Source organism: Vicugna pacos, chromosome 15 (genome assembly GCF_048564905.1).
Source record: "Vicugna pacos chromosome 15, VicPac4, whole genome shotgun sequence".
NCBI lineage: Eukaryota > Metazoa > Chordata > Mammalia > Artiodactyla > Camelidae > Vicugna > Vicugna pacos.
In genome coordinates, this window is record NC_133001.1 from 28,375,071 (window position 1) to 28,400,139 (window position 25,069).

The 25,069-nt window shown below is 35.3% G+C and overlaps 1 protein-coding gene across 3 annotated transcripts in view; it reads left to right on the plus strand.

Annotated features, from left to right (window-relative positions):
• The window catches only part of SRBD1 (S1 RNA binding domain 1), a 169,400-nt gene that overhangs the window by 62,787 nt on the left and 81,544 nt on the right, over window positions 1-25,069 (plus strand). For all 3 annotated transcript variants that reach the window (XM_015249703.3, XM_006216451.4, XM_072937776.1), the window contains one exon: window positions 24,752-24,843. In XM_015249703.3, the coding sequence (XP_015105189.1) occupies window positions 24,752-24,843 (92 nt within the window). The remainder of the gene's footprint in view (window positions 1-24,751; window positions 24,844-25,069) is intronic.

Genomic DNA, 25,069 nt, shown 5'->3' on the forward strand with positions numbered 1-25,069 from the left:
TCCTCACTTTCAATCTGTGTGTGTCTTTTGCTCTGAAGGGAGTCTCTTGCAGGCTTCATGTCGACGAGTCTTTTTTAATCCAGTCAGCCCCCTGTGTCTTTTGATTGAATCATTTAGTGCATTTACATATCAAGTGATAATTGATAGATAGGTACTTATTGCCATTTTTTTTTTACTTGTTTTCTGGTTTTTGTAGTTCTTCTCTGTTCTTTTCTTGTAGTCTCTTGTCATATGGTTTGATGATTTTCTTTAGTGTTTGTGTTCCTTTCTGTCTAGTTTTTATGTATCTGTTACAGGTTTTTGATTTGTGGTTACTATGGATTCATCTATGTTGACCTATAGCTAAATCTACTTGTTTTAAACTGACAGTCATTTAAGTTCAAACACATCCTAAAAGCTGAACATATCCCTCCCCCCATGTTTTGTGTTTTTGATGTTATATTTTACATCTTTGGGCCTATCCCTTAACTGTTTATTGTAGTTATAGTTGACTTTGCAATATTTGCCTTTTATCCTTTATACTAGCTTATTTAAGTGGTTGATCCACAGCCATTACCGTATATTTGCCTTTACCAGTAGGATTTTCCCCTTCCGATATTTTCCGATTTCTTGTTGTAGCCTTTTCTTTTTCACTTAAAGAAGACCCTTAATTCTTCTTGAAGAAGATTGGTTTAGCATTGATGAACTCTTAGTTTTTGCTTGCCTGAGAAACTCTTTCTCTCTCCTTCAGTTCTGAATAATAACCTTACTGCTTAGACTATCCTAGATTGTCAAATTTTTTTCCTTTTACCACTTTAAATATATCATGCCACTCTCTTCTGGTCTGCAAAGTTTTTGCTGAAAATCAGCTAATAGCTTTATGTGGGTTCCCTTGTATGTGACTCCTTTTTTTCTTGCTGTTTTAGAATTCTCTCTTCAACTTCTGACGTTTTAGTTATCATGTGTCTTGGTGTGAGTCTCTTAAGATTTGTCTTGTTGTGGACTCTCTGGGTTTCCTGTTCCTGGTTATATTTCCTTCTTCAGGTTCAGAAAGTTTTCAGCCATAATTTCATGAAATAACACTTTCTACTTTTTCTTTCTTCTCCTGGAGCCTCTGTGATACTTATGTTAGTATGCTTAATGTTGTCCCAGAAATTTCTTAAACTATTCTCATTTTTTAAAATTTGATTTTCTTTTTGCTGTTCTAATTGGGTGATTTCCGTTATTCGATCTTTCAGATTGCTTATGTATTCTTCTGTATCATCTAATCTGCTGTTAATTCCTTTTAGTGTATTTTTCATTTCCTTTATTGTATTCTTCAGCTCTGTGTGGTTCTTTTTTATATTTTCTAGTTCTTTGTTAAAATTCTCACTGTGTCCATCCATTCTTTTCTCCAGTTCAGTTAGTATTCTTATTATTGTTACTTTGAACTTATGAGGTAAATTATTTATCTCTGTTTCATTAGGTTTTTTTTCCTTGTTCTTCCATTTGAAACATATTCCTCTCTCTTCTCACTTTATTTATCTTTCTCCATCTCTTTGAAATTAGGTGAGATAGTTACCTATCCAGGTCTTGAAGGTGTATCCTTGTGTAGGAGTGTTTCTCTGCAGGCTACGTGTGTCCAGTGGCTTTGGTGGGAGCTGGATCTGAAGTGAGCGTAAGCTGTATCTTCCCCCAGAGTATGCTTGCAGCCACCACCATAGTGGGAGGTAGGGCTGGAGTTGGAGGTGCTAGAGCCAGAGCCAGGTTCAAGGTAGGGCTTCTATGCTCAGTGGCCATCACTGCCCATTTGGGAGTGGATTCAGGCCCAAGAGGCTGGAGCAGAAGCCCTGAGGGGATTGGGTTTCTCCTAGGTGTGATGCTATCTCAGTTGGGGGTGTCTGAGGCCCGAGGGTTTGGGGCTTCACTTCTGAGCTTGTTCAACTTTTTCCTTGTGTGCATTCCTTGGTTAGAGACTGGGTTGGGCTGGTGGGGTTGGAGCTGTACTACTGAGCTGGTTCTACTTCTTTCCAAGTGTGTGACTAGATGTCATGTCTGAAAGGCTGTCTTCAGCTTGGAGCTGGTTCCTCCCCCCAACAAGTGTGTACACGGACATGGGCAGGCACACCAGCAGTGGCTGCCTCTGCCCTGGTTATAGGCAGGGCTGCGGCCCAAGTCAGCTCTGTTCCTTCCAAATATGTGCAGTCTTGTCAGCAGTGGCAGCTTCTGCCTTAGCGGGGAGCAGCAGAGGAACGAGAGGGTGTAGAGCAGGAGCCCCATGCAGACCCTGGGGCACTGGCAAACTGGCCAGAACACCAGGCAGTTTTCAGTCTGCTGCCTTTGTGCTGGGACTGGGAGCAAACAGATCTGTGCGAGTGCTCTTTAAGAGCAGAGGCTCAGTTTCTTATAGCTCTCTGGTAAGCTCTGCTGGTTTTCAAATCAATTAAGGGGATTTGTCCTCCTGGTGTAGGACCCCAGGGCTGGGATGCCTAATATGTGACTTGAACCCTTTACCCCTGAGGGAGGATCTCTGAGATTCTGATATACCCACCTCTTCTGGATTACTTGCTAGGGATGCCAGTCCTGCCTAGATCACTTCTTACCAGACTGTATGGTTCTTTCTTTACAGCCTTGTAAAAGAGCTGTTCTGCTAGTCTCCAGTCTTCTTGAGTTGAGAGTTGCTTTACATGTAGTTGTAGTTTTGATGTGTTCTTGAGGGGAGATGAGTTCAGTGTCCTCCCACTCTGCCATCTTGATCCCACCTCCCTGCCATGGTATTATTGTATTTTTAATTTCAAATTTAACTTGTTCTTTGCTAGTTTATAAGAAAGTGATTACCTTTTGTACATTAACCTTGTATCCTGCAACCTTGTTATAATTGCTTATAATGATGTGACTTTTATAGCCTGTTGATGTGATGGATTATATTGATCGATTTTTGGATGTTTAACTAGCCTTGCATTCCTAGGATAAATTCTACTTATGGTGTATAATTCTTTTTATACATTGTTGGATTTGATTTGCTAATATTTTGTTCAGGATCTTTATATTTGTGTACATGAGAGATACTGGTCTGTTGGTTTCCTTTCTTTGTTTGGTTTCAGTATTAGGGTAATGCTGGCGTCACAGAGTGAGTTAGGGAGCATTCCCTCTTCTGTTCTCTGCGTGGTATGATTTCTTCCTTAAATGTTTGGTTTTAGTTGTTTTCTTTTAACCATTTATTTTGTGAAATTGTAATGTGTCTTGTATACTTGTACACTAAATACTGACACATTAATTATGCTTTTATTATTTACATATATATATATGTACTCCTGTAAGCAGATCAAACAGTATAGAATAATCTAAAGAGCAATGTAGAAAATTATCTGTATTCCAGTATTCAAAGGACACATTGTTATTTTTAACATGATTTCATATATATCTATGATGTGTATGTATATAGGTGTGATATACAATTTAACATTAATGAATACCTATCTTTTCCCCCACTCTTTTGATGTGTTATAGATAAATATAATTCTTTAAGGATTCTTTATCATTTTTAAGGACTGCTGAATGGTATTTTATTGCATGTGCATATATTATGGTACTTTTATAGAATATGGATTTTTCTTTCCAGGGATATTATTAAGCACATGTGAAAACAACTCTAACTACTAGTTATCCGTAGTATTTGTTTTTGAAAAAGAATAGTATACTGTCTTATACTTTTGTTTATGTATTTTGGTGTCTACCTTGCTCCCTTCCTAAGTGTAAAAGATTCGCATTTTAACTCTTGGTACAATCTGTATATTTAGTAGTCTATCGCAAATCCTCTTTTTGAATTGAACACGCTAAGTTCTGGCACTTTCAAATGAGCTTGTTAGATCTCTCCCTTTCCTTTTCCCTGTGTTTAGAGTCAAGGCTGAGTGCTTGATTAGGAGTGTTTTTTGAATGGAGGAAAAGATAGGCAACAAAGAGGATGAGACGAGGTTTGCTAAAGAACATCACAGTCACACCCATGTATTTCCTGTAGAGTATGTCTCTGGGGCTTGTCATGGAGCGAATTGACCAGCACTCACAGTGATTGTGAAAAGGTGATTTTATGGTCTGCCTCTTGATGATATATTTTAAAAAATTGGTGATGATGGTTTTTCTGAATATAGAGATGACTTAGAAATATCACACTACTTAAGTGATGTTTCATGTCTTTCTCGGCTGCTGATTTTCCTTCTTCACATAATTTATTGGTTTTCGTACCTACCCTTTTATGGCAATAATTGGATTGGCTATAGGAGAAGTAAGTATCACAATGATTGTGAGGGGTTGTGCTGGTAGTGGAGTTACTGCCTCATTAGTAGGTGGTATATATAGTGCTAAGTTATAGGAGCACAGACTTCACAATCATTTATTTCTGAGTTCAAACCTCAGCTCTGCCCCTTGCTAGCTGTCTGACTTTGGACAAGTTTCTTAATCTTTCCAAGCTTCAGTTTTCTACTTAGTAAAATGGGAATAATAATACCTGCTTCTCAGGAATATGAAGACTGATGAGATAGCTGTACTGTGCTAAGTATAATACGTAGCTGAAATAGTGGTTAAGAATATGGGTTCTTGAGTCAGACTATCTGTGATCATATTGTAACTCTGCCCTTACTAGTTGCATAACCGTCAGCAAATTAGCTAAGTACCTAGGTTTTCTCAGTTGTTATGTGGGATAACGGGGTGGTTGTGAAGATTAAAGAAATTAATACAGATGTAGCAGAACAGTGTCTCACCCCGTAAATGCTAACACTTGGTAGCTAATAAGCAGTCTTCTTTCATTCTGAAGGGGCTTTACACTTTGTCCAGTAGAATATAATTTCATCTGCTATCTTGCTTCCAGATTCTCACTGAATTTACTATTCCTGAGCTTGAGGCACTATTAGTTTCCAAGTGTCTGAGTCATATTGCTTTTAGAGGTATGTTTTCTCATAAGATTCAGAAATTCCTTTTAAAATTAAAGCATGACATCCAGTGATTAAAGTACTGAATAAGAATATTCAGAATAAGATAAAAAATATGGTTTGTCATAGCTGTTCATAATCTAAGACAGACTTTGAATTTTGGTTGAAGATGCTTTTGAAATTGTACTATAGAATTTGAAGATGTAAGGAAGTTGTCAGTAATTTTTAAAGTGGTTAAAATGAGAATTTGAACACTTTAAAAAGCATTTGTTCCACAGAGACTGTGATGAAAATAGGTATTTCCTCTGGAAACCCTGAGTCAGACTCTTCATTGATGTCCATAATGATGGGACCAGATGGTTCCAGTACCCCTCGCCCCATTCCATTTTATTCTTGCTGAGAACGGTCTAGAAGTGTGACATGTATGTTGTCATTTCAATCATGGATTATGTAGGCATGTAAGAAAATTATTTTTCTGCCTAATTTTATCTTGAAAGTTAGCTAAACTAAGTCATAGTTAAATTATCTAGTTGGGATTTGGTTTTGAACGGTGTTTTTGCACTTTTAGAAATAATGTGTGGCAGTAATCTTTGCTTCTTTTCTTTCATAGGTGAGTTGGCAGATAACTGTTACTTCTTGTATCTGTTTTTTGTTGCGCTTCATACCCATTTGCTAGTGAAGTTGTGTTTGTATTACTTAGTACTGCTGGGTTACCTAGGATGCTGCCTTTCCGCAGTAAATTAGCCCTGCTTGTGCACTTTATCAGTAGGCCACTGCTTCATGGAATGTGATTTCATAATCTGGCAGCTGTGAAAAATGAAGTTTCAGGAGTTAATACTCTTAGTAAGAATTTGAAATAGATTGTTTTTTGTAAAAAAAAAAAAAACGGGTGGGGTGGTCACTCCACTCAAAAATCGGGAACCTTGCCTTCAAATATTGACTTTAGGAGTTTTACTTGGGAAATATTTTTACTTTATAGTAAATCACTTTTTGTTGTAGTATGTCTTTCTAACTTAAATTATGATATATTTTTCATAGAGGTGAATAAAACTAGATTTTAATAAGTTCTTTGATTCAAAATGTTTCATAATAATATCCTACGTGTTTACTACTGCTTATCAAGTGCCTTTACACCTCTTCTTATCTCTCTTCGCAGTAACCACCTGGTTTTATTACTCACATTTTACAGGTTTGAAAACTGAAGTGCAGTTTCATGGATTAAAGCATCAGTGAGATGGGGACCCAACTCCAGCTTATCTAAGCTTAAATCTCTTGCTATTCCAGCACAGATTCCTGGAAAAAACTATTGTTTAAATTATAGTAGATGTTCCCAGAAAGTTTGACTTAAGGAAAAAAACTTGCCTATTGTTTAACACTCTTAATTTTACCCTTACTTTTAACTGTTCATTGGAAGGTGATGGAGACAATAGCAAAAAACTTCTTAACAAGACTGATTTATACTCAGATTAATCCACTTTCATCTGTTTTTTAGCATTAAGGAATTTCCCTAAGTCATACGTGATACACTATAGGTGTCAGAACACCCTTAAAAGGTCTAGCCTAACCCCTCACTTTTCAGAAGGGACCTGAGGCTCAGTGCTCAAGCCAGCCAGATTCTGTCCTTTGTGGGCCCTAAAACTCTTTCAGATAATTTTTTTTTTGTTAAGGTAGTGAAATGCAACACCTCTTTTGAATTTTCCACCTTCTTCAACTTTTAAATGTTTTTAAATTTATCATAAACTAAATTTGTCTCAATGCTAAGTTGAAACTAATTAACTGTCTCATTAACTGGTCAGGTTTTGTTTTTGTTTTTTGTTTTTTTTTTTTTGTAAGGGAGCATTCTGGAGGAGTATAACTTCCAGAGGGTAAACCAGCGCTTGTCATGTAACTAGACTACAGACTAGTTCTCATCAGTACTCTGTTTTTGAGCCTGAAATCTCAGCAGATGACAGGAAGTAGTCACTGAGGGATCACCTTTGGCCTAACATAGTTTTACATGATGAAGAAAGTGGAGGAAGAAAGAGAAGATGTCACTGCCACTCCTGTGGTTGTGACCTTGCTGGAGCAATGGGTTAAATGTTGTAGAAAGAACAGTGGCATGACCAGGAAGGAAAGAGCTTGGAGGTGGAGCTTGATTTCTTGCTTTTGTAGGGGAGGAAAAACTTTTCCTTGACTCTCTTAAGGTCCTTGACTGGGCCTGAAAATGAAACCGACAAAGACAGATTATCAGAGAAAAGCATAGAAGTTTATTTAATTCTGTTTTACATGACAAAAGAGCCCTCATAATGAAATGAAGATCCAAAGAAATGGTTAAGCCTGAACATTTTTATAGTAGGGTTGATGAAGAGTAGAAAGTGTGGAAAAACATGGTAGAGGACATAAAGGACATGAGCTACAGGTAGTAAGCTGGGGGAAACTAGCAAGGCCTGTGCTGTCGGATTTTTCTCAGCATTGCTCTGTCTTTGGAGGTAAGGATGCTCCTTTACTTCCAAGTGTAAGGAGGGCATCTCTCATATGAGAGTCTTACGAAGGAGGAGGTCAGAGAGTCCTTCCTGTACCTGTCATTTCTCAGATGCCTGTAGCTTAAAATAATCATTCTGTCAAAGTGGCATATTTTTGGATGACATACCCTGATTCCCTTTTTTTCTGATTTTGCTTCCCATTAGCTGAGAGACTGTACTCCAAGAGTAATTTGTGAGTAGTTACTGTATTCTTGCTTGGTCCTTCTCAGGGTGAGGTTTTTTACCTTTTCCCACTTCCCTTGGGAACATAAACCAAATGTAGATTAAAGGGGATGGACCTATCTTTCCTCTAACAGTAGAACAGAGAGGTCCATGTTTTGTAATTAACATAGGTGTGAAACAAGCTTAAAATGCATTTAAAATGGAATTTGACTTATGAAAATTCAGGTTAAGAATATTTTAGTCCACCTACACATAAAGCAGAATTGTTTTTGTTTGTTTGTTTGTTATTGTTGTTCAAGGCCTCAGTTTGTTGTCACTGAAAATAGTAGAAACTTAGATTTATGCTCTTGGTATAAATGCCTAAATTTGGTGTGCCAGAAAATTGTATTAGTCTTTAAAATTAAAAAAAAAAAAACCTCTCCTCAACAGATAAGTATAATTAAGTTTGTTGATGGTATTATTCTTTATAGATTTAGGTTTTCTTTACATTGGGTTAAGTGGTGGTTATTCTTCCTGAATAGGCAAGAGTGAAAGTTTCGAAGTCCAGAATTGTGGTTAGTAAATAGGGCTCAGGAAATTAAATATATCTCAGATCATGCAAATGTATGTAAACTAAGGAAGTATAGTCTATAGATAGAGAACTTGGGGAAATGAGAGTCAATTACATGAAAATTTTCTTTTCCTTGCTTTAAACAGCCTTCAGGTTTAGAGACATACTTAGAAAAACAATGTTTTAACCACGAAAACCCCTTTTTCAAGACTCAGGTCTCGACAGAAGCATGTGGGTCTGTGCACCACTTTGTATAAGAGATGGATGATAGTGACAGGGGAGGAGAGAAAGGATTCAAATGTATTTCAGCTGCTTTGCAAGGTAAGCGCAAAGCAAAGAAAATAGCCATGCTGTGTGTCTCAGAGGGCCCTTGTGTAGGTATTTTAACTTGAAAGGGGATTAGCATTGGAAGTCTGTGATCATGTCAAACATCTGTAATTGAAGGTGGCTGTTGAAAATAACTCTTAACATAACTGGATTCTAGCAGTCTTGTTGATGATGAGGTAAGGGAAGTGAATAGGAAATGATCTCTTTGTCATCGCTTGAGCCACAAAGCCAAGAAATTTAGTGTCTGGGAATGGAGACTTAAAAAAGCAACAACATTGGAAAATGTTTGATAATTCAAATCACAGAGGCTTTTTGTGGAAAGTGCAGACGGACTGTATACATGGAAATATATATATCGTTGAATTTTTGCTTTTAATTTTGTCCCTTGCCACAGTTAAAGTTGAATCTTTTGATTACTTTAGTAGCCACAGGTCATATGACTTTTGCCAAACTGTAAGCCTAGGTAACTTAAATACATGCTTCATGTAAACAGTCTTATTCTGTGAGCTTGTTTGTCTTGTTGCTTGTAATTCTGTCCTTTGAAACCAAGTTTTAGAACTTTGTGGAGGAAGTTTGTGGACAACCAATAGGTCTTTCTAGTAGATGAACATAACTCACTTCTGTGGGTAAATTACGAATGTACTATATTTAAAAAAATGTACTATATAAATTCATCGGGATTATCAGGTGAAAAAGATACAGTATGATTTGGCTGCCAGAGAACATCTATTACTGGTGCACACTTCATGCTGCTAATGAATGAAGACTTCAGCAAGGTAGTCTCTGAGTGATATGTAGCTTTTGGGAAAAAAAACAAGTGAACAGGAAGTTTTTCTTAGACAATTTTAATAGAGAAACATTAAATGATTTGTGGTGAATTTTATTTTCTTGAAGCACCTTCTACAACCTGAAATTCAGTCATATATTGTGCTAAGGGATGGGTGCACTGACCTTGTCAAAAGAGTGAGCAAGGATTTCATTTGACTTTGATTTGTTAGTTCCCAATACTCATGTTTATCTGGATCCCTAACCTTGGCTTTTTATAACTCTGTAATCCTAGGCAGTCATTCACTATGAAAACACTTGTGTTTCCTCTTTTTTCTTTGTATTTGTTCATTTAAAAAGCTTTCCAAAAGGAATTGCAGCGTGCATGTGATTATAGCTATCAGCACTTAAAGTAACTGCTGAGATGAAACTTTTCTTTTTGGGCCCTGCTAATTTCAGATATCAATAGAAAAAGAAAATTTTTTCCCCATTAAAAGACCCGACTTTACTAATTGGCAGTTGCTTTTTGGGTTGAGCTTGATTCCTGAGGGACAGCATTTGATAGACTAATTTTTGATGTTTTAATTTGACAAGAAACAATTCCGGAAAACGACTTGGGCATGTGCCCGAAGTGACGTCTTCTTTTGCTGGAATTGTGATGCTCAGTGCAGGGAGTGCCTTTGAATGTCTGCAGCACTTTGTAAGCCCTGTGATCCATTTAATATGATAGTTCAAGATCCTTGGCAGGTGTTTTCATAGGAGCTTCACCTAAAATACTCTTACATGGCTGAAAGGCCTTTGTCCTATAGATATTAGGATGTGGGGTTAATGCAGTAAATACTGATCTTTGTGACACAAAGTGTTCCATAAGGACAGTAAATTTAAGTATAAAATGTGTAAGTTTTTCTTGCCTCTGTTCTTTGGTTATGTTATAGTCTGCATCTTTCTAACTCAGAAGTATTATTTGCTTTAAACATTTTTCCCTTGGCATTTGAAAATGGTGGAGTAGAGTAATTTTAGAAACAGGTCATTTTTTGTGCTGTTGTGTATCTCTCTATATAATGGAAAATGTACATTTTTCAGTGATGAAGTTAAGGCTTGAAAGAAGAATGGCGTTTACACACCATACATAAGCATGCGTGCTAGTTTCTTTTTGAAAAATTATCTTAGAAACCTGCGTTTCTCCAACTATGTTGGATACTGTTTAAAGGGCCAAATTGAAACTGAAGTGTATGTTTGAAAAGTATCCGCTGACAGAAGCCTGGTTTCTAAGCCTGGGAAATAGGTGAAAGAACAGGAAAGAGTGCTTTTTAGATTCTTCTTTGTGTGTGTGTGTGTTTCTAATATGTGAGACTTTGTTTTTTAACCCGTAGATAAGGTTGGAAATGGATACTCTCAAACTTGCTCGTGATGGTAGTGATTTATTCCAGGTGAGGGAAATGCATTCATTTTACTACGAATCTATCCCCCTGAGATTAGGGTGGGTAGATGATTTGGAGAAGTAGACTGCTTATTGGTCAATTGGTTACTTTCTGTTACTTCTTTACAAGTCATTATTATTTATAGCCTACATAATTTAGTGAAAAATATTTTAGTGAGAAGAAAATGTTCTAATAGATTTGCCAGTCATATATGTGTATGTGTGTGCTTGCCCACTCTCTCCTGGAAACATTTATCGTCTGTTTTCTTTCCCTACCCTTCCTCCCTTCTTTCTTTCTCTTTTTTCCTCCTATTTAAATAAGGAAAAAAGAAGAAAAATATCTTTCATATTGTTGTGTAAGAATGCCTATAACTATAAATAATTTGTTTCATGAAGACTTATGATTTAAATCATTTTTATGTCTATTTTTGGTGAAATCATTTGTTTATGATATCTAGCAATGCACTGTCTATAATTGCTCATAAAGAAGAAACAGCACTATTCAGTTTCTCTCTAAGAATAAAAAAGTCAAAGTTACAGTAACATATGTACACTTGAGTTTGTATGCTAAAATCTTTTTGGTTTTGGTTTTTTTAAGTTTCAAGTGAAAATGATGTTGGGGTATGACACCAGGTGTGTGATGTGCAACATTAATTACTTTAGAGATTGTAATTTTACTTGTAAGTGTTATAAGTTTGAGTTGTTAAACTAAAAATTAACAGGAAAAAGTCACTGGAGCCCTTTGTTATAAAATATATTTTCAGAACAACATGAAGTCATTTAAAATTTATTTTGGAATGGAGACTTCATACTTAAAACAAACTTAGGGGAAATAAAATAATTTTAAAAGTTCTTTCAGCCATTGTGCACAGTTACAGTTGGATGTGATTGCCAGCACTGAGGAATCAGGAAGTCTGTAGTTTAAATTCTTCAGGATCAGATTATATCGCACATTTTCTTTACACATGGTGTTAAGTACATATTAAGTGACCGCTATAACTTTCTTTTCCTTTCTTACCTTTGGGAATCTCAAGAACACAGCTTTAACTTTCTTCTTATTTGTGTTATTTTTATGTTTGTTTTTAATCTTCAAGACTTTATACCTTTAAGTTATAGTGTGACTAAGTATCTGAAGAACCTTCTAACTTTCTTTAGTATATTGTGTTTTAAAAATTATATAAATATCTACTGACCAGGTTTTAAGAATTTGGAGCAGGAAACTTTATGAAGGAATAGGGGAGATGTCATTACTTTCAGGTAAGATTAGACCAGGAGGTTATGTTTTTTCACTTGTTAGTTTTAGGATCCTTTTCCCTCTGCTTATGATTTTATCTTCACATTGAGCATTGTTGAGATAAAGTATACTTGCCAAAAACAAGTCCCAACAATTAAGATTTAAAATTACCAGGTATACTAAAAGAGACATTAGAAGATTTTCATGATCTGAAGGGAGAATTGATTATGTTTTAGAGAGTGTTTAGTGACTTTAATAAGCATGAGCTTAATTAAGAGGTTGCACTGTTATTAGCTAACTAACCCTTAAGCACCCCAGTTTGTGCTCTTGCTTTTTTGTGGAGTGAAAAAACTAATGACTTAGGAGGACTGTTTATAGTGACATTGAAAATAATGAGATACCTGTTTCTGGTTTGTCCTAGTTCTGCTTTTATTTCAGTTGAAGTATATACTAAATCTGATTCCACTGCAAAGTTTATCCATTTCATGTGTCTGTTTATCATTTGCATGATTTTGAGCAATAAACATTCCTTGACAACAACATCACACTTTGTTTTTACCAACACTCATCTTTACTCCAAACATGAACACAAATTGGTTTTTATCCATGTTAATGAGAAAAACAAATCCTTCTATTTCAATGGGAAGCAGAAAAATGAGATGCTGGAAAGTCTGGAATCAATTAAGTTAGCAAAGTGTGTAGGAAAAAGACAGCAGACATGGAAAATGATCATATCAAAATGACTTATTTTATAGGAATAGAAACCTGCAGATTAAATGGTGAATAAGAAATCAATTTCTTTGTAATTATTTAAAAACTTTATTTTTATTTATTTAATACATTTAATTTTTCAAACTATAGAATATATATGTGAGGGTACTCTTAGTCCTTTATGTGAATGTGGGTCTGTGTTAATTGGTATGTACTTTTATCCTTTCTGGGCTGTATATGTTAATCAACCTTAGAGTAAGTTCTGATACTATGAAGATGAGAAATTGCTTGAGCCAACGGCACAGAGTTGAAGAATAGTACCTGCTAGTTGCTTAGAATGCAAGACAAGATAATGTCACCAGCAAATTGTTTTAATTTGAAAATAAGCACAAATGTGTGGCAAATAAATACATTTCAGTGGTGGAGCTGCAGGAAGTAAAAATGTTGAGGAAGAAACCAATTTCTTTGTGCAACAATTAGAAGATCATGCTTGTTCTTTACGCTTCCACAGGTCCTCACTTTGACGTTATCTTATTTTGAAATGCTATTAACTTGAATCCAAGTGAAGTCCTAGATCTTATTTGTACTTTGTCTTTTGAAATATGGAAGGAAATCGAGTGTTTTGAATTATCACTCCTTGGCCCTGTGTTCCCTTTGCATATTCCAATAGAGTATAAAAACCTAAATGATACTGAATTTTCTTTTCCATGAGTGGTTGTATCATTAACTGTGTACTGCTCATCTGAGTGAATCCTAGTTTGTTTAGTTTCTGATGTGTCTGACCAGGTGACTTGACAGTGACTGCTTCTCCCTAAACAAATAACTTGTTTTTATGCTTCTCCAGCATCTCCTGCTTTGAGTTTTCATCAGAAATCATTACTGTTTCTTAGACTCAGATCTGAGGGGAAATAAAGTAGACCATCATGCCAATTATATTAACCTCTGGGGACAAAAATGCTTATTGACTGACTTTCATAAACAACTTTCAAAAGGCTCCAAAGCTTTTTAAATTACTGGGAAAACCTGTGAAAAGATGACTGGGAGGCAAGACATGGGCAGAGGGTAGATATCTGGCCAAATAGTCCAGAGACCAGTTTTTCCTTTTTTAAGTCTTAGTTTCAGATGATCTTGATAGAGTTTTGTTTAATTCTTTTTTCTTTCTTACCCCACTGGTAAAATGAAAAGGATACTTCCCTGACTTCCTTGTAGGAGTTAGTAGCTCTTAAAGCACTTTCAGAAAGCTATAAATATTATGTAAATGCAGGAGATTCATATTATTGACTTCAGATTAACTGAAAATGACCTTGAGGAAATAATACTCACTTGTAGACCAAGCAAAGAATTCTATGGCCATTTTTTATCTCTGCATTGAAGGATCTAGTTTGACCAAATTGTCAGGCAGGGTATGGACAGGTGCCGCTGCACTCAGCTCTCTTCCCTTTTGTGAGAGCCTTGAGTTGAATGTTTCTCTGGGCAGCTGATCTTTGGCACCACAGCTTTGTTCTGAGAGTGGCATCTGGCACTAGATTGATTTAACCGAGTCTGAGGTTTGCTCTTTTCACAATGTGCTCTCTAGGCAGCTTCTGTGTGGCTCTGACATGACCACATGCTGCTGGTGCTTTTCCTGCCTTCTAGCACCACACATGAGGCTAAGGCATTCTGACACCTGCCATTTGGAACCTTTACTTATTGAAAAATGTCAAGATTTTCAGACAAGATGAAGACAGATATAACTGATCATTGTTCCCTTTCTCGGGTATAGGCTGAAGGCATTTGTTCATAGATGGATGAATTGCTGAAGTGGTATGGTTCTGTTAGTTTGGAGACAGGCATGCAGATTTTGTACAGAAGAGTCAAATGTGTTTGTTTATGTGTTGATTCTCCTTTGTACCTGTTTGGTGTGATACTGATTTACTGTTTGTATAAGCAAAGGTTTTAGTGATTGTTTTTTGGATTTCACTGGATAAATGGTGAGAGTTGGGGGCAGGGAGCAGTTCTCCTTGCTCCTTAATTGTTATTAAGAACTTCATAGGAAACTGCAGATTTTTGAGGATGGGATTCTTGTTATGATCATATTGTCATACAGATGCACACACTGATGGCTGTTGAATTTTAAAGGGCCTCCTGTTTGAGGTCTTTGCTACTGCTTCTTCCCTTTCTTTTCTTTTCTTTTTTTTTCCATTTAACCTTAGTGTTCTGAGACCAGAGGTCTGATTGATAAATAAGAATAGGAAAAGTAGTATAACCTGATGAGTTTGTTCCTCCTAATAACTGGTGTCTAACTGATTAAGGAAGGGACTTGAACTTTGGTATAAAATGAAGGCTTAAAAAACTATTATTATCTTGCTTATTCTTACCTTTCAATCTTATGGATAAATTTTAATTGGCTATATGCTCTTGACTAAATTCTTTATTTCTTGTATCTTGATCTTCATCTTGGATCTCAAGTCCAGTAATATCACAGAGATGGGGATAGGTTAATTTGGTATAATATGAGAATAATGTTCCAATGACTTTAGTTATTTTGAATTGTATAAAATTTTAAAAGTTTGGATGAGATGTTCTGTGAGTTTTTATCTAGGAGCCAGACCATGTTGAGAGACTGTGGATCGCTTATGAAACTATATTCTCTGACACCTCTTTGGACAAAGTGTTTTTAAGTGGCTTTGGGTGGCTCAGTGAAAAAGAAGAATAAGTATTGGCCAACAGGCTTGTCCCTTGTATTGTAGTTTATGAAGGCTATTAGAATAATAAAATCCATCTCCAGCAATTGAAAGGCAATGAGGACTATGGCTTTTAGGAAAGGAGTGGCTTTTATGTTATGAATAGGGTCCATGAATTAGAACATAAATATTTGAAAACATTTTACAGTGAAAGCCTGGCAGTGCTTCAGTAAACAGAGCTTCTTGCTTTGTGTCCTAGGTTGACTTGAATTATATAGAAGGATTCTTGTTGCAAATTTAAATGGATTTTTTAAAACTTTTAACTGGATCCTTCCTATTATTATAGTTTTTCCATAAAATCACAGAATCTGTGTCTTAGGTCATGGTTATAGAAATAGTGTTCACATAAGCTTCCTTATCTTATGATTTGCTTTTTGGACATGGATAATCATCAAAGAGTCAGCATGTAGTAATTTGGGTTTCACCATGGAAATGAATCACCCTAATATTTCTTCTACCTGAATTAAACATATTTTATACATTCCTGAAGTATGTTTTATACATTTGAAAGTTGTAGTCTTAGATAAGATTTGAATTTTAGCTGCCATCTTTGGCTCCTCTTAATTCAAGGTACGAAGATAGGGCTGTACTGGTATATGTATTATATTATGATGCCTTGACATCAAGACTAATAAAAATAGACAAAAATATCAAAATAAATCAAATGTGTCTTTCAGGTAATATGTTCTTTTTCTATAATCTCTACCATGGTACACTATTTATCTTTATTCCCATTAATTTGTAAAATGGACATATTTCTTATATCCTTAAGCATGGTGTCAAAAGCCATAGGACTGACCAGTGATTGTGAAAGCAGTGACTCAGAGTTCTATGTTCTTTAGTGCCAGCATGCCATCCAGTGTTCCCAGGCGATAGCTCAGACTCATCTGCAGCTGAATTTAATCATTCCATAATGTAGTAAAGCCAGTTAGCTGCAAGTTCTCTTTTCCTTTTCTCCTAAAAAGAATAAATATGTTTAGGATGTTCGTTATGATAGGCTTTGCTAAAACAAAACAAAAAAGCAGATACTACAAGTGACATTTACATATTGGTTATGTGAGTGGAACCATTAAGTTTTTACATTTTTCAAAGGTGTCATATTTCTTTTGATTTTTTGAGGTTTTAGAACAGTGGTTCTCAGAGTGTAGTTTTAGACTTCATCAGAATTTAAAACTTTTCTATTTCAAAAGACTATTAGAAAAATGAAAGGACAAGCCAAAAATTGGGAGAAAGTATTTGCAAATATATATGTATCTGGTGTATCTGGTAAAGGACTTGTAACTAGCATACATAAAGAACACTTAGAACTCAATAAAAAGAAGACAAGCCAGTTAAAAATGGGCAAAGATTTGAATAGATATTGAATAGAGAAGATTTGGAAAGGCCAACAAAAACACTGAATAAATGTTCAGCATCATTATTGATTGAAAAATGTAAAATAAGCTACAGGTAGATACCACTAGAATAGTTGTAAAGACAGACAACAAGTATTATCAAGGCAATCAACAAACTGGAGCACTTTTCATTGTACCTAGGCAGTTTCTTAAAAAATTAAACATAAATGTACAACCCAGCATTTTCACTCTTGGGACTCTATCCAGGAAAAATGAAACATATACTTAAGGTGGATGAATTTTATGAAATGTAAATTATACCTCAATAAGACTTTAAAATCTGTGCTCTCAGCAGCATCAGCATCAACATCACCAGTAAACTTGTTACAAATGCAAATTCTCAGCTCCAGTGAAACAGAAACTCTGGGGCTGGGGCCCAGCAATCTGTTTTAACAACCTCCAGCAGATTCTGATGCAGGATTAAGTTTGATAATCACTTGAGTATCAAGAAAGGTTAAATGGAAATGTGGGTAGTTTGGGTACAGCTTATGTACATTCAATCTGCCCTGTTACTGTAACTGTAGGAAAGGTTTGAATTAAGGACTGTTGTAGTAGAGTTAAAGAAAATTACAGGGCAATGGGAGTAAAAATAAACTGGCCTTTCATGTCCTTGATATGTCTCTATGAGAAGCTTTATGATTGTGATGTTTGTGTACCACATATATTAGTAAATTCCTGTGTTCTTTTAGGCTTGCTGTTACTTAACGAACATAGCATAAACAGGTTCATTTGGCATAACAACAGTGGAAGTTTAGATCCTTGAAAGGAATTATTTCTCCTAAATATTTACACAGTGTTATATAGCAGAGCCAGAAATGTGCAGTGATCCCAAAAAAGTAAAGATTTGACCATAGATAAAGAAATAAATGAAGCAGCCAGCTGAACTGAACAAAACTCATTCTCTCCCTCCATCTGTTGAGTGTACTTTTAAAAACCACTCTTATGGTTGATCTAGAGTAGTCATCTTATGTATGGCATGTGCTTTCAGGGTTTGTTTGGGTTTTCTTTCCCAAGAGCATTATCTGGGTGGCCAAAAGAAATTCTGAAGTTTGAGGCTGCCTCAGAAAATGGCCTGGTGATTCAAACCGGAGGCTGCTGGTTGGTGAGTATGTTAGGTGACACATTATGTAGAGAGGGTCTCCCTTAAATGGGGGGTGATGTGCTGTTTTCTGCAGGGGTATAAGTTCACTTCAGAGGACAGTAGAGGTTGGCAGGGTGGGGGTTGGAGCTAAAAACAAAAGGAAATCAAGGGAGAAAAAGAGGAGTGGGTAATGGTGTGAAAACTGATAAAATGTGTGTCATTTGTTAGTGGAGTTCACTGAGATTGTCAGCAAGTATTCAGAAGAACATTAGGGAATATAGCACAAATCATTATTTCCAAAAGTTTATTCAACTGTAGGTAAAAAGAACTAGGCTATTAGTTATTGGCAAAGTATATCTCAGCTTCTGTCTCTCTTACTGTTTTGCTTCTCATTATCTCTTTTCCTTTGCTGCTTTCCTTTTTTGTTGCTATTTAAAGCTTTTAATAATTCATATTATTGAGCACTTATTATTAGCAAAATATTAGAATATTATATTCCTAAATTGGTAATTCTGATTCTGACTTCTGTTATTGGATGAATAATAAAGGAATAAAATATTTTGTAATAAGTTTCATTCTGAAAAGTCTATACCATAGCAATCTGAATATTTATTAGTGGATAAATTCTCATTGATGTGTTTAAGCTGGAAAAAAAAAGAAGGGCTAGAAAAGAATAAATGAAGCAAACTTTCCCCTTTGTAAGAAAACTCCACAATTCTCTGTGTAACTGTCAGATTTATATCTAAATAGAATTGCATTTGAACAACAGTAAACACAGGTAATCTATTATTATATGAATAAGCGCAAATTGAGTACCAAAAAAATTGCCAATTTTAGAGTTAACTACAAGAATGAGGAGAGACATACTTTTTGGTGTGCTGGGGGGGTGCAGGGATGGCAGGTGGCTTGACATCATGTTCTTTAAATCAGTACATTTCGGAATGTTGACAGAGGACAGTTTGATTATAAAGTTAGATCGGTTATTTCTACCTTGCCCTCTGAGTTTTTGTGACTTGTTAGTAGCGAACGTGGTGTGTTTACCGCCGCAAACAATGTCCTCTTCCACAGTTAGTTCACTCTCCCTGCTCGCTTTGCTTGTTCTGGATCCGCGGGGCCCTGTCCTTGTGCCTAGTCTAACACCACTTTAGCACCGGGCCCCGTGGTTGCTCCCATGGCTGCTTTTCCTTGAGCTGCCTTTAGTGGTATTACGCAGTACTGGTAACAACTTCATGTTGGTCTCAAACGTAGATGGGGAAGGAAAAATAAAGGAGGGTTTTTTTTTTTTTTTAAAGAAAAGCGGAAGACAGTGAAAGAAAATAAAAGGAATACTTACCTTAGAGGATGGTAGAGACTGACAGTTTCTGCTGGTTCCATTTGTCAGAAACTGCTTTTACCTCAGTCGAGGGACTCAACCTACAAATAGAGACAAGCTGTCCATCTTCTTTGTCCTTCAGTTTGTTGATTTGCTTTCCCCTGTGACACCATTTGAGGGTACCAGTGATTTTGTCATCTCTGTAATTGAATGGCCCACTGACAGCAGTAAAAGTCATTTAAGTGGAATGTTTTGACACACTGGTACACTGGAGCAGCTCAGCATCATTGTGAATATAAACCTGAGAGTGCTAAATAGCAGAACCAGATTCTCAGATTGAATGAATACTCTTGTGGTGTTTATGGCCCAGAGGAGTAGATAGCTGGTACTTTGAAGAACCCCAAATTCCAAATTATAGTTCTGTTTGGTAGTTGCTAATTTGAGTTTGTCCATTTTAGGTCTCTCTTGTGTCTAGAAAGTATTAGTCAGATACAGTGTGAGGCACTGAAGGTTAAGTAGGTAAGGGAACTCTATACTGTTTAACTACTGCTCTGTGGATGTGATAGGATGTCATTTTGAGTTCTCCCAGGCTTGTTATGGGTCCCCTGTGTGATAACTGTACTGTTGCTAGACTCGTTCTTTTTGGAAAATGCTCATTCTTTGAAAGATAGATTATAATTTTTTTTTTTAAACTGTGGTGATTGGAGAATTGCTTCTAACTGGTCTTCCACCAGATGGTGCTAGTGTTACATCCCTGCAGGTAAACTCCATGGTGCCATTGAAATCTTGATATTGTGTATTTTTGGTTTTTTCTGTTTTACCAAATTTTGCCTTTTTTTTTCCCCCCACACACACTACTTCCTGGTATACTACTACATCAACTCACGTCTTTTATGTTGTGGATAGTGAAATGCTTGTGCCTGATGATCATGAAGGATAACTTGGGGGTTGAATTCAGAAGCCAAGGACTAAGTACAGCTTAAAAATATATCATATGTATTTTCTGGTAAAATCTTTCATCATGTATTTGCTTCTTATATGACCTGTATGTACACATCAAGAGCTTACTCTTGACTTTTCTCCTTAGCCACTTTACTTTCATGTTATAAACAATATCATAAAATATTATTTGAGATCTCCTAGAATCCATGTTTGGAAGTTATTACTAACAAATGTTGTGTTTATTCACACTTAAGTTCAAAATAACTTTAATAACTTTAAAAGAAAGTTGATTTAAAAAAAATGAAGAAAATGTGATGTCAAGTCCCCTGGCTAATTAAACTGGTCATTTGAAACTTAAATTTTAAGTTTTTTCTGTTTACAAATAAATATATAGTTACTGCAGAAAAATTTAAAGAAATAATAATGTAATTATAGGAATAACTCATATTTAAGTACTATTAATAATACATAGACTTTTTTCTTTTGCATATACCTGTGTTAAAAATCATCAACGTTGGTTTCATGTCAGTTTCATGACCAACTTTACCACTTAATATTTTCCAACAGTAATTTTTAATGACAGTATAGTTTTCCACTAATGAACTCTTTAGTGATAGACAGTTTGGTTTCAGTTTCTTTCAGTTGGAGCTGTGCTATGATGAATACGGCTTTTGTGTGTGTGTGTGTGTAAATTAAAATTTCTTTCATATAAATTCTTAAAAATATAATAGCAGTTCAGAAAGAATGTATATTTTTGTGAACTTTTGTCTGTATTTTTAAATTACCATCCAAAAGAGTTTTCCAGTTTAAACAACTTTAACAGTATAGTATTTTGCTTGTTTCCCTGCATCCTTATCATCACCAGAATACCTTAGTGTTTTAAATGACTAGAGAGTGCTCATTTGAGGGTCCCTAAGATGACAATTCATTACTAAACAAAGAAATTTAAAACTGCTGTCTTTTTCTTTTTCTTTCTTTCTTTTTTTTTTTTTTTTAGAAATAAGTATTCCTTTTAACATTAAATCCTAGGGTCCCTTTTATTTATGGTGGTTTGATTTTTGACCTTGTCTCCCATCCCGAAAATATAAACAGCTATCCTTTCATACTTCAGAACACATTATCTCATAGGCAGAGCAAAGAATTGAGATTTGTGTTGATTAGCTTTTTTAGCACTTTCTATTACTTGTTGAGAAACTTAGGTCAAGTCATTTACTCTCTCTTCATATAAATGTTTCTCAGTCTGAAAATTTGGAAAAACTGTTTCTAGAGAAATTATTTTTAAAACTTTAGTGAAATGAGCTTTGCATTTAGTACATTTTTTTTGGTGTGCAGAAAGAAGGAAGAAAAGGAAGCTGCTAGGTATCGATAAAGCTTAAGAAATTCTAGTATACTTTTGCAAAGAATTAAGAACGCATCAGTTTTTATTAGTTTAAGCCAATATATTATAGCTGATTCTTGATATCTTACTAAATACTAACTGCATTTTCCTTTAACTAGGTTAACTTTGAATTAAATTCTTCTGTTAACATAGGAAGCATGCAGTTTATTTTTAAATAAGAAAAAAATGCTATTTTCATATTTAGGAAATGAGAGGGGAGGAGACTCATACAGAGGCTTCAAGTAGCCTTGTAAATGAATGTGAAAACTATTAGCCCAATAACTTAAAAAAACAAATAGCTAGTTTTCCTCTCTCATGAGAACAATCAACGCCCCCACCCCGGTCTCATCTTGGTAAAAGAAATTGCCATTCCTTCACTGTCAGAATGAACAGTCACTGCAAGAAAAGTGCTTGCAAACCTGGTTTTAAAAGATTCATCAACATACAATTTATCTTGGTAGAAGAGACTTATAAACTGTGGATATATAAATTCTGTGGTTTAAACACATGTATTTTTTTAAAATAAAATAAATTATACTAATAAATGATCAGATTTATGTAACATCACTGAATTTTAATTGAGATAACAAAAGTTAGGATTTTTAATTTACAGAGTCTTTGTTAAAAAGTTTTAAATGAATTTAAAAGTAAATGCATCTGTATTGTGGGCCTTTCACTTGTTTTTTAGGTTATGAGTGTGGGGATTATATTTTTTTTTTTAATAAAAAGACCTAGAAAGATTCTAGCATAGTGCTGAATTAGATAAAATGTTTTAAAAATTATCAGTTTGAAAGTAGAGAATGAGCACATTAATGTATAGATCTGGTAAAACCTAAGTCCAGTGGTAGCTTCTGAAGTATACTTTCATATATTTAAAGCTTGAGTTACCATATGTGTATATTTAGGCGTTTGTCTACAAGCAATTTGAAAGGGATTCAGAGTACTGTAATAATCTTGAAATCTTAGTTCAGTTAGAACTGTGTCAGTTAGATTCCCCCCAAATTATAAATTTTGCTCAGAGTCTTGCCTGCTTTATGGCAAAATAAATAATCAAGTTGCTAAGATTATGAGCCTAATTAGTTAACACCTGAGAGAAATTTGTTTTGTGAACTATAATACTTCCTAGATATCTGAATCTTGTGCAAAGTTTATTTTGGCTTTCCTCAAGATATGCTAGAGATAATTGGAATAATTTTCTAATAGTTTATTGGGAAACTTCCTAATAAACAGAAAGTGGCTTATAAAATGTGGCATACTTTCTACTGAATGTCTATCCTTGAACTCTCAGTAGGAAAGAAAGAAAAGAGTGGGGGAGGATGTTATAACTTTTGTTTTTAGCAGCTCCTCCTGGAAAAAATCATCACCACTCCCAGCTTGATGTTTCATTTAATTCTTGCCACGTACACTTCTTAGATCCTTATATGTTTTATATTGAAGTAATCAATGTTGAGGTTTCTCTGTTCATTTAGATTATTTAAGCATTCTGATCTATGCTTAGTACTGAACTGTTTATTGGACCCGTGCTATCTAATAACTGTAGCATATGAAATTTACTACATTTTGTATTGATTTAATATTAATGTTAATCTAAAATCTTTGGGTGCAGCGTGTCACATCTGTTTTGTATTCCTCTGTTTAAAAGAAGTGGCAGTATGGTATTTGGAGGAATATTTATTATCTGAGTGTTTTTCTTTGCAACAGTTTCCCTCAGTCTTTTGAGAATTATAACTTCTAAGAGACAGTGAATCACCCAGCAAATTCTCAGGTACCCAACTGCTAAAGGCCGCAGTTAATTGAAATTTTTATTTACCATTTAAGTTCCCTTTGCTCAAGTAGTGGTAAGTTTAGAGGCTTCTGGCAATGACAGAAAATAAATTTGTGGTAAGATTTTTAAAAATATTCTTTTCTCTTAATAATAGGTCCAGCCTGCACTTTATGGATACTCTGGTTTTTTTAGAAAAACTTTGTTAGGATGGGTGTTCATTTGTATTTGAAACCAAATTTTCCATGGCTGGTGACGAAATACTCGTTTATGCTAAATTTCGTCAAGTGCTTGGTTTTGTGCTTTGTGTATTTAAGATATACCCTGTTACCTCTTATTATATCACGATGATGGTGTGGATGAGGAACAGGATGAGCAACCATGCTTTGCAGTTGCAGAGTGTTCGTTTTCCCTATTATGAAAATTTAGGATAGTAGATCTTGGTTGCAAAAAAATGTAAGTCTTCTTGTTGCACAAAATAATCTTCTCAAGTCTCAGTGGCTTATCATTGTTGTCAAAGTTCAACCAAGAGTTCTCCAAAGAACTCTTTGGGATAGCTAACTAACTTTTTCACATTTTGCATATCAGTGTTACAATAGGGCAATATGTTAAAAGAAATCTGCTCAACTTGTCTCATAATTGAGGAGCAGAGAAAGGGAGAGGCTTCTAAGAGTGGATTAAATATTAAGCACCAACATGTGCCTGCTTTTGGATCTTGATACCTAGATCATCATGTGGTACAGAAACATAGGTATTGTAAATACTTAAGGTAGATGATGCTTCCTTTGCAAATTGTGTTACAAAGAAAGCCTGTAATTTTAAAATGTTTGATAAACTGTACAAATGTCAACCAGTATACAACTGTCATCTGTAAGAGTGCTCCCATTGTGGTTTGTAAAGTATATGGAGCAAAAGAAGAAAGGAAGAGGATGATATGTGTGATGCTTTGATTAAATAAATGACGAAATGAAGTGGCTTAACACCTGCCTGAAGTGATATGTTTCAAGTTCACTGAAAGAATTTCAGATTCTCATGAAAAAAAGTGGAGTAATATCCTATCTGTTCCCTTTCCTTTTCATATTGTAGTTGTTAATTATAACCAGTTAATAATAATGGCAATGTTCATGGCAATGGTTTTTGTGTATATCCACATATGCCCATATCCACACACATGTCTATTTTCCAAGATGCTTTATAAAGATTAATTCAGATGGGAGTCATAAATGTCAGTCAGTGATAGATTATAAACAGAAGAGAAGCTAAGTATTCTGAAAATTTTGAGATTGGCATCACGGAGAAGTATCCATTATGTTCATCTGTAAACTCTCTGTTATGGCTACTGACAGAAAATGATTGAATGAATTCTTTATGGATTTAAGCCTATGTATTTCCTACGCGAAGAACACAAACACTGCTTAATCACTTTATGTTAATGAAAAATTAAATATTATAGGTATCATTGAAATACAAAGAGAGCACTTTGTCTTGCAGTTTTCTTTCTGTATAAAACCTAGTCTCACCCATGTGTTTTCTTTGAGCAGACAGAAAGTTTGAGAAATGATATTCTCCTTTTCTTTCTTCTCAGCATCGTCAGTGAAGCAGGAGCATCAATCTACAGTGTCAGCCCTGAAGCTAACAAAGAGATGCCAGGACTGGACCCTAATTTGAGAAGTGCAGGTAAGAAACTATGGGTCATCACAAAAGCATGTGATTTTGATATTTTGGACGTGTATTTGTAGCAGGCAAAGTATTTAAGCATCCAAGAAATTTTAGAAAATGTATTACAGGCATGTTATAAAGAGAGTGGTTGATTGGAATAATACTGGGAATTTCCGAAAAGAAGCAGAAGAATACTGTTTTTAAAGAACACTATACATTGTGTTCTAGAGTATGGTGAAAAATT